Source organism: Zingiber officinale, chromosome 1A, assembly GCF_018446385.1.
Source record: "Zingiber officinale cultivar Zhangliang chromosome 1A, Zo_v1.1, whole genome shotgun sequence".
In the NCBI taxonomy this organism is placed as follows: Eukaryota; Viridiplantae; Streptophyta; class Magnoliopsida; order Zingiberales; family Zingiberaceae; genus Zingiber; species Zingiber officinale.
Genome location: NC_055987.1, coordinates 193506007 through 193522743, shown reverse-complemented (window position 1 = coordinate 193522743; position 16737 = coordinate 193506007). Strand labels below are relative to the sequence as shown.

Sequence of the window (16737 nt, the reverse complement as noted above, 5' to 3'; positions counted from 1 at the left end):
CTATTAATCTTTAGAATAATAATTAGCACGCACAACTAACACGATAAAACATCACCTGTGTGGAATGGGTATCGACATCCTCTGCCAGAACAAAGATTTTATCAATTTGGTCAGGAATCTTAGTATAACTTTTCATATCTGATTTCTAGTATAGTTTTCAGTAATTGTAACGTGAAAAAATTTTTATCCAAAAGTTTGAAGTTAGAAGTTTGTCAATAACCGATGTTAGATTCAAAGTGCACTGCTATTCTAATATTGTTCATATTGTGAACATTCGAAAAGGTTACTTGTGTCAACAATAAGTCCTCTAAATTCCTAACCGGAGCTGAATCAACTTCAAGGTAACGATTGAAACAAAAAATATAAAACATATAAAAGAATTGAATAAAGTTTTTTTTTTTCCTTACCAAGGAGTCAAGATGTTCGTTCCCCATTGAACTCACTCTCCCACTAATCTATTTTACTTACAATTATGAGTTCCTCATAGATTCTACTTCCAGAAATATTGTGGTAATTACATTGATGAAACCACTATTGTTCAATGGCCCATATGGATCTAGAAAGCAAAATCTCCTTCATCTCCACTGCTTAAAGATCCACCTGCCTCACCATAATCTTCATCGCCATCCTCGTCGCCCTCGGCAATCAACTCCAACAGCCCCTGTTCCTCTTCATTCTCAAGATTGAAATCTGCATCTTCATCTAGTTCATCTGCACTGTCAACATCCTCATCTTCCTCATCGTTGCTCGTGCCTTCTGAGTCACTATCTTCACCTGCATCGAACTCGGCTTCTAATATAGCGTCCACGTCTGCATCAGATTCATCATTTTCTTCATCCTCATCATCAGTTTCACCTCCATCATCAGGATCAGAATCATCATCAGTTGGTTTCCTCCTCCCAATTTCAAAGAGCCTTGCAGAGGAGACCACCTCATCATGATCATCCATTGCGACAACCCCAACAAAGGTGTCAGTGTTGTCAGTGGCAAAGTCGAGTATGCAACGGTCAACTTGGACAGTTGCAATGTCAGTATAGTTCATTGCGTCAATGGTGCGGAAGGCTGGAAACAGTGGGTGTCGGACACGACGAGTATTAATAGCTGATGTAACATCTTCAAGGTTGCGCCTAAGAGTTGCATATATGACATCTCCACCACCATTGAATGTAATTACCGTCTGGTCCAGAGAGGGCACTGTTCTCAAAAGCTTGAATTTCCGAAGATCCCACACCTCAGAATTTATAATAATCTACATATCATCAGAGCATATGTCAATAAAAAAAGAAGTGTGAAGAAGTACATGTGCATAAATTCTATAATGCACAATAACTAATTGTTTGATACTTTGATCCACATTCACGAAGTATAGAAGGTCATATCAATCACAAATTTTTTTCTTTTCGCCAATGCTATTTTCAATCTACATATCGCAAGGACGCAATAACTCAAGGATCCAAACGTAAGATCAATCAAAGAACATTACCCACTTTGCAAATAGTGATAAAATAACTGTATGGGTCATCAAAAACTTATATTGGTCACAACTAATCATAATCAAATTCAAGGGAATCTATTGAATATTCCACAAAAGATTTTGAGGTAGATGGAAAAGGCACCTCAGATCAAATTAATCAATTTTATGAGAAACTAACTCCGGCCCAGAACAAGATAATGGAGAAAATGAAGCATAATGCCACTATCCTAGAAATTATGCAAATGTTGTTAGGAGGTAACTGCAGTTTGTACCTCATTGCCAGCGGGATGAAACCCACCACCACCATAATCTGTGAACTGTTCAAATCGCTTGATAGAACTGGAACTCCTCCTATCCCACAAGACTCCATTCCATAGTAACAATGTGTCTAATGGACTAAAGTGCACCAGGGATTGTGCATGTCCTCGAACAATTCCTGAATAGTTATTGGAGCTTTCATTAAGCCTGAGCTCCACACTGTATGTTTGAACGTCATAAAGAAGAACCTCCCGGTGAAGAGAGTCTGATGAAAGTGCTGCAAAGTTGGTTCCTGAATGGCTAAAACATGCAGCCTTACACCCTTCAAATGAATGCAAAGGCCCTGCTGAAATGGAAGAAGCATCCCATAACTTAACCTCATGCAAACCTGATGAAAGAATCAACTGATTTCCTCCACAGAAAGCTGACTTAACAAGCATAACAGGAGTCCGATGACAAGTTTGACTCTCCAAAACATTTCCAGTGATTGTATCAAATATCTTTAAATCACCAGAATCACTCCCACTTGCAATATGGTAGGAATCACCAAGATAAGTAATGGATGTTAATAAAGTAGCGCCATCTCGGCAAGTACGAAATGGTCTGAATCGGCTATATACAAATTGACGATCTCTGCGCTGAGCATGGATACTTCCATACTGTTTCTTAAACTCCCGTGAGCTTACCCTTGCAGTGATATTTGTCGGTGCATTTAGGCTACGGCTGGGTTCGGGGCACACATGTGGTTGCAAAAGAGAAAGTGGTGGCAATGTAGTGATAGGTGCCGGGCACTGACGGTGTTGGTGCTTTAGATATTGCACTATTAGTGAATCAAGAGTCGTCCTCTCAACATTCCCTGGTTGTTGTTCTGTTGGAAGAGCTAGCGAGGCTACAGGTGTTGTAGATACCCCACAGCTATTATGGTAGCGGATGTCGTCCAAGTTATCACTATGGCAGCTTCCACTTGCTAACTTGCTGAGACGATCATGCAGATTAGAATAGGCATGAGAAGATACAATAGTGTGATCTAAAGGCTGGAGGTTCCTCTGAGCAGAAGTTGGGATTTGATTGATTTCATTCTGGGAACCTTGGCCTGCAATTCTAAGGTGCTTTGCTGGTGGTGAAGACGGATCCTTCAAATCACTAAACTTCCTTTTCAGTGGCAATAAAATCGGTGTTCTATTTGGGATCTCAACATCTACTGTGGATTTGAAGGCAGGTGGAGAAGGTGTTTCTGTTCCCTCAGAAGCTGCATGAACATTTAAAACAGATGATGACTTGTTCAAGGGAGAACGCAGCAGAATGTTATTTTTCCCTTGGGAAAAGTTTGCTGGAAAGGCAAGTTGTCTCTTCTTTGCAGCAATCAGAGGTGCATTGGGCTTTAGACCAGTGCCTTCATTTCTCTCAGTCATCTTCATTTCTGAATGAAAACCACATGAAGCACGTCCTGATGGCCACTGGAGTAGCACAGATGGAGCTTCTTGCAAAGAAATCTGGTGCAGGGGAGGAGCCAATATTCCTAATCCTGGAAAAGATGCCAAGTCAGCTTCTTTTTGTAGCAAATTAGCTGTAGCTGTCAAGCCAGATCTCTGGAGATGTTCATGGATTAACAGCAACAGTTCCCTGAGGACAAAAGGAGAAGGTGGATGGGTGCGTGCAGACATATAAGAACATAGCAGTCAAGTTGGGTAAACAAACTAGTACTATATTCAGAGTTTAGAAAAGGACCTTCGATGGTATGTTATAGGAGTTGCTGCTGCAATTGCTGCTCTTTCAATTCGTCTCAATGTAGGAGCTGCAGCATCAGTAGCTGCTATGGTGCTTGCCCTGCCAGAATGAGTAACAATCTACAAAATAAAAGGAGTCAAATGGAGTAAATTGAAAATAAATGTAATTTAGTGCATACCAAGCAGACCAAAAATGCAAGAAAGACAAGTGCATATGGAACAAAGCTAACTAGACTATTTGGTATGAGAAGCTAGCATGATTCCTAAAAGTTGCTTTCTGAAATGAGAAATATTCATATGAGGTATAAATAACAAGACATCTTATTGTTACTTACTGCTATCAATTCTACAGCAACTTGGGTTAGTTCAGACTGCCATCGACCTTGTTCTATTCCACCTGCCTGGCCACCTAAATCTCGAATTAGTTCTGATAGTTTCTTTCCCACCTGAAATACAGCTTCAAAAAAGATTGTTAGATAGAAGGGCAATTGCATGCTTTATCTTGTCTCTTCTTTGATACTACATAGACCCATATGGATAGCATGTGTTGCCAATGTTTATGTACCTGAAGTTTTGTTAGTATATGTGCAATTGCATCATCTCTGGCTAGACCAAGCAAGATTCGGCATGCTAAAGCTCGAATGCAGTCTAGAGCTGCAGGTGGTGTAATCATTCGTGGTTGCAGAAGATGCAAAAGAACTTTTATACCATTATTTGCACGAACAGCTTCTCTTGCCTGATGATAGCATTGTTCCAACTGGGATGCAAGGCCAGCACATCCAAACCCAGATCCTAAAGATATTCTGCGATCTCCAACCATTCCAGATGGTGAAGCAGGAACAACTGAGCCACCACCAGAAACTGTTGTATTACTTCTCTCCACCAAATTGGATTCACCATTCCGTTCCCTGGACTCATTCTGGATGGGCAATTGAACACGTTCTACTTGAACTGAAGCAGATTGCTGAACTTGTGCAGATGCAGAGAATTTGTTGCTGAATGAAGGAGGTGGACATACCAGATTTACCAAGACATTCAATGCTGGATGGATTACCTAACACAAAAGTACAGAAAAATAACACGGAAAATAAGAAAGTTATTTATACATATACTGAAATTTGTGTGTGAACACTTGTGTGTGCAAGGTAAAAGTAATGTTTGATTGCAATCATAATCTCAACAAATTGCAAATTATACCTCAGGATTAACATACGCAATAACTCAAGCATCCAAACGTAAGATCAATCAAAGAACATTACCCACTTTGCAAATGATAAAATAACTGTATGGGTCATCAAAAACTTATATTGGTCACAACTAATCATAATCAAATTCAAGGGAATCTATTGAATATTCCACAAAAGATTTTGAGGTAGATGGAAAAGGCACCTCAGATCAAATTAATCAATTTTATGAGAAACTAACTCCGGCCAAGAACAAGATAATGGAGAAAATGAAGCACAATGTCACTATCCTAGAAATTATGCAAATGTTGTTAGGAGGTAACTGCAGTTTGTACCTCATTGCCAGCGGGATGAAACCCACCACCACCATAATCTGTGAACTGTTCAAATCGCTTGATAGAACTGGAACTCCTCCTATCCCACAAGACTCCATTCCATAGTAACAATGTGTCTAATGGACTAAAGTGCACCAGGGATTGTGCATGTCCTCGAACAATTCCTGAATAGTTATTGGAGCTTTCATTAAGCCTGAGCTCCACACTGTATGTTTGAACGTCATAAAGAAGAACCTCCCGGTGAAGAGAGTCTGATGAAAGTGCTGCAAAGTTGGTTCCTGAATGGCTAAAACATGCAGCCTTACACCCTTCAAATGAATGCAAAGGCCCTGCTGAAATGGAAGAAGCATCCCATAACTTAACCTCATGCAAACCTGATGAAAGAATCAACTGATTTCCTCCACAGAAAGCTGACTTAACAAGCATAACAGGAGTCCGATGACAAGTTTGACTCTCCAAAACATTTCCAGTGATTGTATCAAATATCTTTAAATCACCAGAATCACTCCCACTTGCAATATGGTAGGAATCACCAAGATAAGTAATGGATGTTAATAAAGTAGCGCCATCTCGGCAAGTACGAAATGGTCTGAATCGGCTATATACAAATTGACGATCTCTGCGCTGAGCATGGATACTTCCATACTGTTTCTTAAACTCCCGTGAGCTTACCCTTGCAGTGATATTTGTCGGTGCATTTAGGCTACGGCTGGGTTCGGGGCACACATGTGGTTGCAAAAGAGAAAGTGGTGGCAATGTAGTGATAGGTGCCGGGCACTGACGGTGTTGGTGCTTTAGATATTGCACTATTAGTGAATCAAGAGTCGTCCTCTCAACATTCCCTGGTTGTTGTTCTGTTGGGAGAGCTAGCGAGGCTACAGGTGTTGTAGATACCCCACAGCTATTATGGTAGCGGATGTCGTCCAAGTTATCACTATGGCAGCTTCCACTTGCTAACTTGCTGAGACGATCATGCAGATTAGAATAGGCATGAGAAGATACAATAGTGTGATCTAAAGGCTGGAGGTTCCTCTGAGCAGAAGTTGGGATTTGATTGATTTCATTCTGGGAACCTTGGCCTGCAATTCTAAGGTGCTTTGCTGGTGGTGAAGACGGATCCTTCAAATCACTAAACTTCCTTTTCAGTGGCAATAAAATTGGTGTTCTATTTGGGATCTCAACATCTACTGTGGATTTGAAGGCAGGTGGAGAAGGTGTTTCTGTTCCCTCAGAAGCTGCATGAACATTTAAAACAGATGATGACTTGTTCAAGGGAGAACGCAGCAGAATGTTATTTTTCCCTTGGGAAAAGTTTGCTGGAAAGGCAAGTTGTCTCTTCTTTGCAGCAATCAGAGGTGCATTGGGCTTTAGACCAGTGCCTTCATTTCTCTCAGTCATCTTCATTTCTGAATGAAAACCACATGAAGCATGTCCTGATGGCCACTGGAGTAGCACAGATGGAGCTTCTTGCAAAGAAATCTGGTGCAGGGGAGGAGCCAATATTCCTAATCCTGGAAAAGATGCCAAGTCAGCTTCTTTTTGTAGCAAATTAGCTGTAGCTGTCAAGCCAGATCTCTGGAGATGTTCATGGATTAACAGCAACAGTTCCCTGAGGACAAAAGGAGAAGGTGGATGGGTGCGTGCAGACATATAAGAACATAGCAGTCAAGTTGGGTAAACAAACAAGTACTATATTCAGAGTTTAGAAAAGGACCTTCGATGGTATGTTATAGGAGTTGCTGCTGCAATTGCTGCTCTTTCAATTCGTCTCAATGTAGGAGCTGCAGCATCAGTAGCTGCTATGGTGCTTGCCCTGCCAGAATGAGTAACAATCTACAAAATAAAAGGAGTCAAATGGAGTAAATTGAAAATAAATGTAATTTAGTGCATACCAAGCAGACCAAAAATGCAAGAAAGACAAGTGCATATGGAACAAAGCTAACTAGACTATTTGGTATGAGAAGCTAGCATGATTCCTAAAAGTTGCTTTCTGAAATGAGAAATATTCATATGAGGTATAAATAACAAGACATCTTATTGTTACTTACTGCTATCAATTCTACAGCAACTTGGGTTAGTTCAGACTGCCATCGACCTTGTTCTATTCCACCTGCCTGGCCACCTAAATCTCGAATTAGTTCTGATAGTTTCTTTCCCACCTGAAATACAGCTTCAAAAAAGATTGTTAGATAGAAGGGCAATTGCATGCTTTATCTTGTCTCTTCTTTGATACTACATAGACCCATATGGATAGCATGTGTTGCCAATGTTTATGTACCTGAAGTTTTGTTAGTATATGTGCAATTGCATCATCTCTGGCTAGACCAAGCAAGATTCGGCATGCTAAAGCTCGAATGCAGTCTAGAGCTGCAGGTGGTGTAATCATTCGTGGTTGCAGAAGATGCAAAAGAACTTTTATACCATTATTTGCACGAACAGCTTCTCTTGCCTGATGATAGCATTGTTCCAACTGGGATGCAAGGCCAGCACATCCAAACCCAGATCCTAAAGATATTCTGCGATCTCCAACCATTCCAGATGGTGAAGCAGGAACAACTGAGCCACCACCAGAAACTGTTGTATTACTTCTCTCCACCAAATTGGATTCACCATTTCGTTCCCTGGACTCATTCTGGATGGGCAATTGAACACGTTCTACTTGAACTGAAGCAGATTGCTGAACTTGTGCAGATGCAGAGAATTTGTTGCTGAATGAAGGAGGTGGGCATACCAGATTTACCAAGACATTCAATGCTGGATGGATTACCTAACACAAAAGTACAGAAAAATAACACGGAAAATAAGAAAGTTATTTATACATATACTGAAATTTGTGTGTGAACACTTGTGTGTGCAAGGTAAAAGTAATGTTTGATTGCAATCATAATCTCAACAAATTGCAAATTATACCTCAGGATTAACATAACCGGCACCATTAGCTGAGTCTAAAATAACTGCCATACCAAAACGGTTGTTGCTCAAAGTAGCAGAAATAATTGATTTCCGGCTATAGGGTATGAAAGTGACAATATGAAGAACACCTAATGCATACTGGGCCAAATCATGCAGATAGCGCTCAACAGGTGGCGCCTGCATATAGAAAAGAAGCCATAATCAGATACATACAACCAAGGAAATAAAATCTCACTGACCAGACAAAGGAAAGGAGCTGCTTGGACCTGACACAACTCCAACATGGTTATATGACCATTATTTGCCAAAAATTTATCAACCGGAGGCCAACGAACTTTTACAAAAGCATGTCCTAGCTTCCTATCACGTTGTATCTGAAGAAACACTGCATCCATAGACTCATTGCTGATGTCAAGTGGTTTATATGCAGCTCTTGCACTCGGAGCATTTCGTGCCATAGTTTTATTACTTTTATTTGGACGAAGAGAATCTACAAGCAAGAGAAGATGGGCTCTAAAATATTGCCGTAATGCAACACAGGTATGATAAGCAATCTGCTTTTCCAATGCACTAAGTACTTCTGCTCGATCATTTCTGAGAACTGTGTCAGATATCACTGGCGTGCTAGAATTCCCACCCATTCGAACTGTGGCAGCACTGTGCAAGAGATTTAACATTTTCTGCAAGCCATCCTGTGCGCCAAAGGCATCCAGAACTGCTCTGAACACAAAAGCAGCAGCAAAAAAGATAGCTGCATTTTTTCTAGCTTGGTCTTGGGGACATAACAGAAGCTGAAGAGCTAACTCAACCACCTTACCCACCACATCAGATGGAAGCGCACAGACACGTTCCATAATACCCTGCAAAAATATATCATTAAATGACTTGATAAAGCAAACATGGATGGTGCACTTAGTAAGAATTGAAAAAGGAGAGAATTGTTCTCCACTTAATGTGCTTCACTAGTACCTGGAGAGAACCAATGGTAAATAAGCATGATGAAAGACCAAAGTAAGTCTGCAAAACTCTAGGGACAGAAAGAAGTTTTTGCATTCCACCACGATCAACAAATAATGCAGCAAATTTGCGATGGGCGGCTAAGGCACATATAAGTTTGAGCACTTCTGGCAGTAAAGCTAAACGACTCGGTTTTTCTTCGAAGCTCTTTTGCAACAAGGCAAGGCAGACATCAACACCCTTTTCATGTAGAATAGGACCAAAAGCTTCAACATATTCTCCCAGAGTTTCAAGGCACTGAATGCAATATTTTTGTCTAAGCCTTGCCAGAATCACTTTATCCAAGATGATTATATCTAAGGGCTGTTCATCCTCTTCCACTTCTGTAGCCTTGGATGCCATTAAATTATCATCAATTTGGCATTCACTCCTAAACCAGAAAAAAATTGTAATTAGCCAACAAAAAAAAGAATTACATGTGCACAGCAAACCAAAAAATAATAATAAAAAATAAGTGTTTAGATGTGCTGAATAGATTAAGAGGCTACTTAATTACCTTGAGACCTCTGTAGCAATAGAAGCATCAACCACAGTAGATGCAGCTGCAGTAGCAGCTGAAATGGCAGCTTCTTCATCGTTTGTATTTTCCCATGACTAGATAACAAATGAGTAACATTAGTGTATGAAAATGATAAAGCAAGATGATCATGTGAAAGTTACCTCTACTGCAGCAGTCTTCACAAGTTCAGCTGCAGCATCTCCTGCTGCTTTTATTGCTTCTGGAGGAGCATTAGCAGCTCTTGCTTCAGCTTCAGCAGCTCCAATTGCTTTCTTTACTATTTCAGATATATCTTTTGAGCCAATATTACAGTCCATCAAACGGTCATCTTCCTCCTCTCCAGAAACCAAACCTTCGCAGTCAAGCCTACTTGGCATGTTCTTAAGATCAACAGATTTTTTGGCCTCTTCATGGATTAGGAAATTTCTGTCCCTGCCAATTCTACCACTCCCACCAACTCGTAGTCCAGAATCAGGTGATGCCAATATCCTGTCAGTATCTGAATTACCTTCAGTAACCTTTGTTTTTGTTCTACTCCTTTGTAGACCCTTGATGATCCTTCGCTTGGACAAGTCATCCCTCATACTTTCAGGATCATCATCTCTAACTGATCTTGCAGCAATAAGCCTTTCAGCATATTTTGACCTCCCATCAAGCAAGTTCTTATCCTGCCATTCGGTGAGATCATCATTTCCCTCAGCCACCTCATATGCACCACCAACCATTGTTGATGAATCAGTTAGCTCAGAATTCAGTGAATCTCCACTCCAGTATTTGCCTGAATCCACTTGCCTGGTTCCTCTTTCACAATCCTGATTAACATATAAATCATCTGACATCCCTTGATCTGAAACTCTTGGTACTTCCAAACAAGGATCTGAACATTCCCGTGATCTGAGTCTATTTTCTTCTCGACCTCTAACATGGGTAGAAACTGAACCATGCCTAGTAGATTCAGCTGGATATGGGACATTTTTTTGACCAGGATAGGCATCTCCAAGTACCTGTGTACGTAAATAGCGCATGAACTTTGCTGACAAACCTGATGTTAAGATGTCTTCAACAATTGGACCACCACTGTTACAATCAGCACTCTCATAAAACAGTGCACAACAAAGTAAAACATAGAAGATGAATCAAACAAGATAAAATAATTTCTCTATACCTGACCAATGCTATAGCGAGAAGTCCTGTAGCATAAGTTGTCAACCATTCTGATTCTGTTGGTGTATCATCTCCAAATCCACCCTTTTGTCTACATCCGTCACTTGAGACCAAATTGTCATCCGTCAACCAGGTTTTAATGTTATCCAAGACAACATCATCAAAAACATGTGGGTACTTCAAATGGTTTTATTGGTGCAGCATAACAAAAAAGTGGCGTCAGCAGAAAAAACACACTTATTAACAAGTATAATATATATGTTAGCTTACGATCCAACTTGAAGATAAACTAAGAATCAGCCTTGCAGCAGCTGCACGAACAGCAACAGAGTATCTGTTTTCTGATAAAAATTTGGATGATATGGCATCATAAAAATCTTCATTGTCCTGAAAATGGCATGGCATGGCATTAGTGGAATGGCCTCCAGATAATAAGATTCATGTTCAACTAACTTGAAAGTGCATCTGTTCTGGAATACCTGCACTAAGTTAGCCAACCTCGCAATAGTGTGAGAAGAGCGGCCATTGCTCAAGGATGAAGTCGTAGATTCCTCGAGGTATCTGTAAAATATAGCAAAAAAGGAAAACAACCAAACTGAGGGCGCGAAGATGATAGGCTGAAATATGCATGTCAGAGACCATAGGAAAAGAGTGGGAAAAAAAAATCAACTTATCATACTACATGCAGCAACTTAAATATTCTGGAAAAAAAAACTACTAATCGTGATAACCAGTAAACCAAAGGGAAATGGCAGAACAGGCAGATGAAATACTGGATTAAACCAAAGGGAAATGACAGAACAGGCAGATGAAATACTGGATTTACCCTAACACTAGTTAATTCCTGGTGCGCAATACAAGGTATCCAACAAAGGAAAGAAACAAAAAGAGTCTTCGTCATTACCAATAAATATATTCCATTGTTCCCAAATTGTTTTTCCGTATGTTCAGTTCATGTCATTGACACTCCATAAAATTAAGAAGCGTAGTTTATTTACTTCGATAATGTCAAATGGTTGGAATTACATTTAACAAACTCAATAATGAAAAAGTCTCAGAAACTTGTTGGTTGACGTCAACGTGTGGAGAGAAAGAAATCAAATTTCTCTTACACAGCAAAATACGGTTATTCAATTAAAGAACGTAAAAAGGTCATAAAAATCACGGAACTTTCACGACAACAATCCCTTTTTAATCCCCCAAACCAGCCCAGTCCCATTACCGGCGCGTTCCAAACAAGGACTCGCAGTTCATTCCATGATCTATTAGAATCCTCGGTTACGAGAAAGCAGGGAACGAGAGACAGCAAACCTCGATTCTTGAGCCTCCAGCATCGAAGCGAGGGCATGGAGTAGCTTAGGGTTAGGATTCTCAAGAGTGTCGAGGAGCTTATCCATCAGCTTCTGCGCCCTGGCGACCAGCGCCTCCTCGTCCTCTTCGCTTTCCACCTTCCTCTCCTCCGATTCCGCCGGCGCGTCCGCCATCGCCATGTCCTCCGCTGACGCCGATCGCGCCGCCTCCATCAGGGGCACCTAACTCCTCTTTAGGCGGCCCACCTTCCCTAGTCGATGACGTCGTCAATCGTACTGCGATCGGGATCGCGAGAGGCGAGGCCGGCGAACGAAATGGAGGATTGCAATTATTGATCTCGGAGAAAGAGAGAGAGAAACGGAGAGGGCGAAGGAAACACAATGGCTCTGTGAATGTTTGTATCTTAAACCTACCGGCCAGAGTTGTGGTGATCCGTCGGAACCGATTAGGCGCCATCGACGATGCTGCGGTAGCTTTTTGCCTATGCGATGGCCCAGTAACACATCGACGCGAGTGTAATCAATGACCAGAACACTGCCTCGTGATTGATCCAAAATGTAGACCCCACTGCGGGTCCCACGCAAAACCATGCCCGTGGCGCATAGGTCAGCGCCATAGCCGTCTGGTAAAGGATGTACAACTCTGAACCCCGAATTTGAAGGAGACGCGACGCTGAAGCATCTATAGAATTGGACCAAGTGAGCCTAAAGTTAGGGCCCAAACCCGGCCAACCTTCACGCAACGTCATTATTATTATTTAAAAAATAAAAATTAAAATAAAAATCGCGAGCAATTGAAATTTGTCATAGCACAAGTGATCTGCCATTCTACATGATCAAATTCCTTTGGATTCTAATCATGGTAAGGAAGCCGTTTGTAATAGTGATTATGTTACGGGACTAAAGAAATAGGATTTGATTAAAAAATAGACAAACTTAGAGAAACAATCCAAAATATAAAAAAACTAGAAGTTTTATTTAATAACAAAATATAATCTTCAACATCAATTAAACAGAGTTTCATATAGATCCAAAATCATAATTTATAAAAGATAAAAGTTATATAAAACAACCTAAATAGAAAAAAATAAAAAAATAATTAAAAATAATAATTTACTAAAAATATTAAAAAAGATTCGGATTGAAAAAAAAAAATTAGTCCTCGAGTTTAAAATAGTTTCATGTATTAGTTCAGAAGGAAGATCCTTTTGCATTAACTTTGTAAAATTTCATGGTAGCTGTTATATTTCTTTTAGTTAGCATTAGGTACTCAGTTTACAAAGATTAATCCTAGGAAAGGCTAATCCCACTAAATAAAGTTTCACATCGGTCATCAAAATAAATTGAGAAACGCTTACAGCATGCAACCATTTAGTTCAACGTTCTTAGGACAACTAATTATTAAGAAAAAATTATTCGTTAAACTTAATCCTTAAATATCTAAGAAACTAAACAGACGCCCTACCACACCATTGCCTGAGGACACTTCATTAACATAAGTATGTTCATCTTCCATTATCGAGTCATTTAGAAATAACACATCGCCGGATATCAATCTTCTAACAAAAGGAAGACTTGGATAACTTGAGGGGCTTTACAAGAATGAGACTGTACATATACATATACGTTGTCTAATTCGAAGGAACTGCTTCCAAGATCAATAACCTTAATTTCATATCTGTTATAGTTCTTGATAAGGATATTCTCCTCCTTCAAATGGGGTATGCAACCAAGGGATGTTAGATGTTTAGGTACTCGTTGCAAGTACTTTCTGATTTATCTTGATGACCAGTAGAAAAATTTTATGGAACCAATCCGATCACCCCAAGCTTAATATTACTCAGTTTTATTATTTTTTTTTATAAGGATGTTCTCTGGCTTCATATCACAATGAATTATCCTCATGTGGTGGAAGAATTCTAATGCCTCTAGACCTTGTCAAGCTATAACCTGTATTCTGGGCAGTGGGTAGTATTCCACACCACTAGATTTGTGATTGTACTTTTGAAATTCATACAAGTTGGATAAGATGGACTAACTAGAGGAGAGTCAATAATCTACCAATTGAAATTCAATTTCTCTTGCTACTTATTTAGCAAGGGCACGCTTAATTAATTAGAAACAAATAATAAAAATATAAAGTAGGAGGTAGAGACTATTTGATTATAAATTAGGCAGTTATTAATCCAAGATAAATAAAAGTACTAACAAACTTCTTCAATAGTGTTGGAGGAGGAGAAGTCTCTTATAGCAATTAAAAGCTCATAAATGAAGTACAAAAATAAGTACAAGATGTATTGTCGAACTCTTATGTACCGCCCAAAACCAATAATCACATTTTATGAATATCAACTAAAATTATTATATTAGTTACTTGATTAATATTTTAAAATAGTAGTACACCATATTCAATTAATATAATTAATTAGTGATAAATATTATTAGAATATTTCTAATATATTTCGATGATCACAAAAGAAAAGAAAATTGATATATAATATAATTCCATAAATGTGTATAAAAATTATATAATCTATGTATATAAATTTTTATATAAAATTTATATGATTTAGTAAATAACAACCTATGCGAATAATATATAAAAATTTGGATGACTCGTGCGAATAGATTTTTATATAAAGTTATAAGATTTAGTATCTAGATAAAAATTTATATAACATATGAAAATAATTTTTATGACTTAGTATAATAAAATTTATAAATATTTAGTGTATAAATTTTTATGGGTTATTCATCTAATCAATGTAGAAATAAACTATAAGATTAATATAGTTTATATAGACATAATGTAACATGTATATCATAACTAGGAAACTATAAATGTGAATTATATATTATTTTGTGCATGTGATGGATATATATATAGGAAATTTGATCCATATAAATAATATAGGAAATATAAAGTATATAACATAAATAATGGAAATAGGAAAATTATAAGATATATTGGAGATTTTAATATGTGGCGTTGAAGATATGTTTGTATCTTCAAATGTGAAATTATATATGATATATATGGATATATATAGGAGATTTGATTCAATATCAAATTAATGACTAATATAAATAGTATATTATATAAATATAAATTTAATAGAACATGTATATTTAGAAGACTATAATATGTTAATCATTATGTATACATGATATATATATATATATATATGGAAATATATAATTTGATTCAATATCAAAATAATGACTTAGTATTAAAAAATTATAATATGAATTAAATATATTAACATGTATATGTGATAGATATAAATATGTATGAAATTAATGTAATTAATGATTTAATAAATAAAAAGAAAAACAAGGTCCTAAGCTCCCTCTTCCATTTAAGCCTTACTCTCAAAAGCCTCACCTTGGATGTTGTGGCCAGCCGTAAGAAAGTTCCCCGCCCCTTTTTATTTTTCCGCCAGTGCTAGAGCTTCAAGGGAAAACAAGGAGTTAGGAGTTAAATACTTAAGGCATGTTCCGTAACTCATAATACTTTAATTAGTTTCTATGGTTTGTGACTTCGGGTACCATGGGTTGAGGTATGATACTCTAGTTTAAGTTCTCTTCTTAAACTTTTAAAGGTTTACGTAGATAGAGTATTTCAGATTTCTTGAGGAGTATAGTTTCCTCACTAAATTGTAATGGTTGTCTATCATGCTCTCGCTTTAGGAAGGTTGTGTGTGTTCTTCTCATCTTATGAATTTATTGATTCCTATAAATTATGGAGGTTAGATTTCCTTGGTGGAAGTGTTATGCTAAGGTTGGTTAGTTACAATAACATTTCTCCTCCTTTATCATGATAATATTAGATGAAACGTACTAAGTTTCGGTTTAAGATGCTATGACAATAACCATGTTTAGGATTGTTTGATAGTGTATGCTAGATTCGGTTCTTGGTTTAGGATGTGTGAATTAAAAAAAATGTCTAGATAACTTCACGATTAATATAGGATACGGTTTATAGGGTTTAAAATGCTATGGGACCAATTATGTTTGACACATCAATTATACGGACAACGATGCTTATAATCATGCATGTTATGGATTTAAAAACAGATGCCATAATTTCCTCTTGCTAGAAAATGTTCACACGAACAGGAAAAAAAAAAGGTTTGCAGAAATAGGACAATCTTGAAGGTGTGAGGTATAATTATAGCCTCTAAAACATCGATTATAAGAATATGGACAATCTTGATTAATAACCATGTATGTTATGAAATTTGTATGAAACCATTGCATGCATGTAGAAATATGATGTAAATATCAAACTCCAACACAGTGAGTATATGAATATGGATAATTATGCATGTTATGAATTTTATGATAATTAATGATTATATATATCATGGATTTTATGATAATTAATGATTATCTATGTTATGGATTTTATGATAATATAATATTTATGTTTCCTACTTGTTTTCCAATCAAGATAATCTTATATGCCTTAGAAGCAATTCGGATTGTAGATTTGGTTTAGTTTTCATGATATTGCACTACACATTGCTTCATGTTTTACTAATTGTTTACCCTTACATGTTAGAGAAATTTGCATGCTCAATTTATAGAGCAAAATTTCCAAGTTTTAGATTCTTATAGGCTTGGTTTAAATTCTATTTTAGAGGTTTGGTTGTCATGATGATACACTACAAGTCACTTCATATTTTACTATTGGTTTACTCTTAGAAACTAGAGAACTATGCATGTTCAAATTATGTTATTGGCTTTGCAAGTTTAGGACATGATAAGAGTAGTTTTCTAGGGGCCACATTCATCATAATGTTACTCTACGATTTCTTCATGTCTTTCTCATATCATGTTTTAATTTAGTTCTT

General features: G+C 37.8%; 1 protein-coding gene across 2 annotated transcripts; it reads right to left on the bottom strand.

Moving 5' to 3' along the window:
• Positions 1 to 380: 380 nt before the first annotated feature.
• Positions 381 to 12267, bottom strand: LOC122038985 (DDB1- and CUL4-associated factor homolog 1-like). 2 transcript variants are annotated; one of them, XM_042598980.1, is made up of 14 exons: positions 11883 to 12267; positions 11051 to 11132; positions 10842 to 10958; positions 10573 to 10748; positions 9569 to 10484; positions 9405 to 9502; positions 8861 to 9278; positions 8158 to 8751; positions 7889 to 8068; positions 7257 to 7745; positions 7027 to 7137; positions 6693 to 6811; positions 4979 to 6587; positions 381 to 1249 (listed from the first exon to the last, which is right to left on the bottom strand). In XM_042598980.1, exons 1-14 carry the CDS (start codon positions 12092 to 12094, stop codon positions 557 to 559), a joined length of 5814 nt encoding a protein of 1937 aa, XP_042454914.1. In that variant the 5' UTR covers positions 12095 to 12267; the 3' UTR covers positions 381 to 556. The 2 variants fall into 2 exon arrangements, with proteins under 2 accessions (XP_042454914.1, XP_042454913.1); XM_042598979.1 differs by lacking the exons at positions 4979 to 6587; positions 6693 to 6811; positions 7027 to 7137; positions 7257 to 7745 and adding exons at positions 1747 to 3355; positions 3461 to 3579; positions 3795 to 3905; positions 4025 to 4513.
• Positions 12268 to 16737: the final 4470 nt, after the last annotated feature.

Bases quoted from the DNA above. Each gene is read 5' to 3' on its own strand.
- LOC122038985 (XM_042598980.1), bottom strand. From the start codon at position 12,094: ATGGAGGCGGCGCGATCGGCGTCAGCGGAGGACATGGCGATGGCGGAC. The intron at 8,752-8,860 runs GTACTAGTGAAG...ATATTTTTGCAG, and splicing joins TTACCATTGGTTCTCTCCAG to GGTATTATGGAACGTGTCTG. The intron at 1,250-4,978 runs GTACAAACTGCA...GATGATATGTAG, and splicing joins TTCATCCCGCTGGCAATGAG to ATTATTATAAATTCTGAGGT.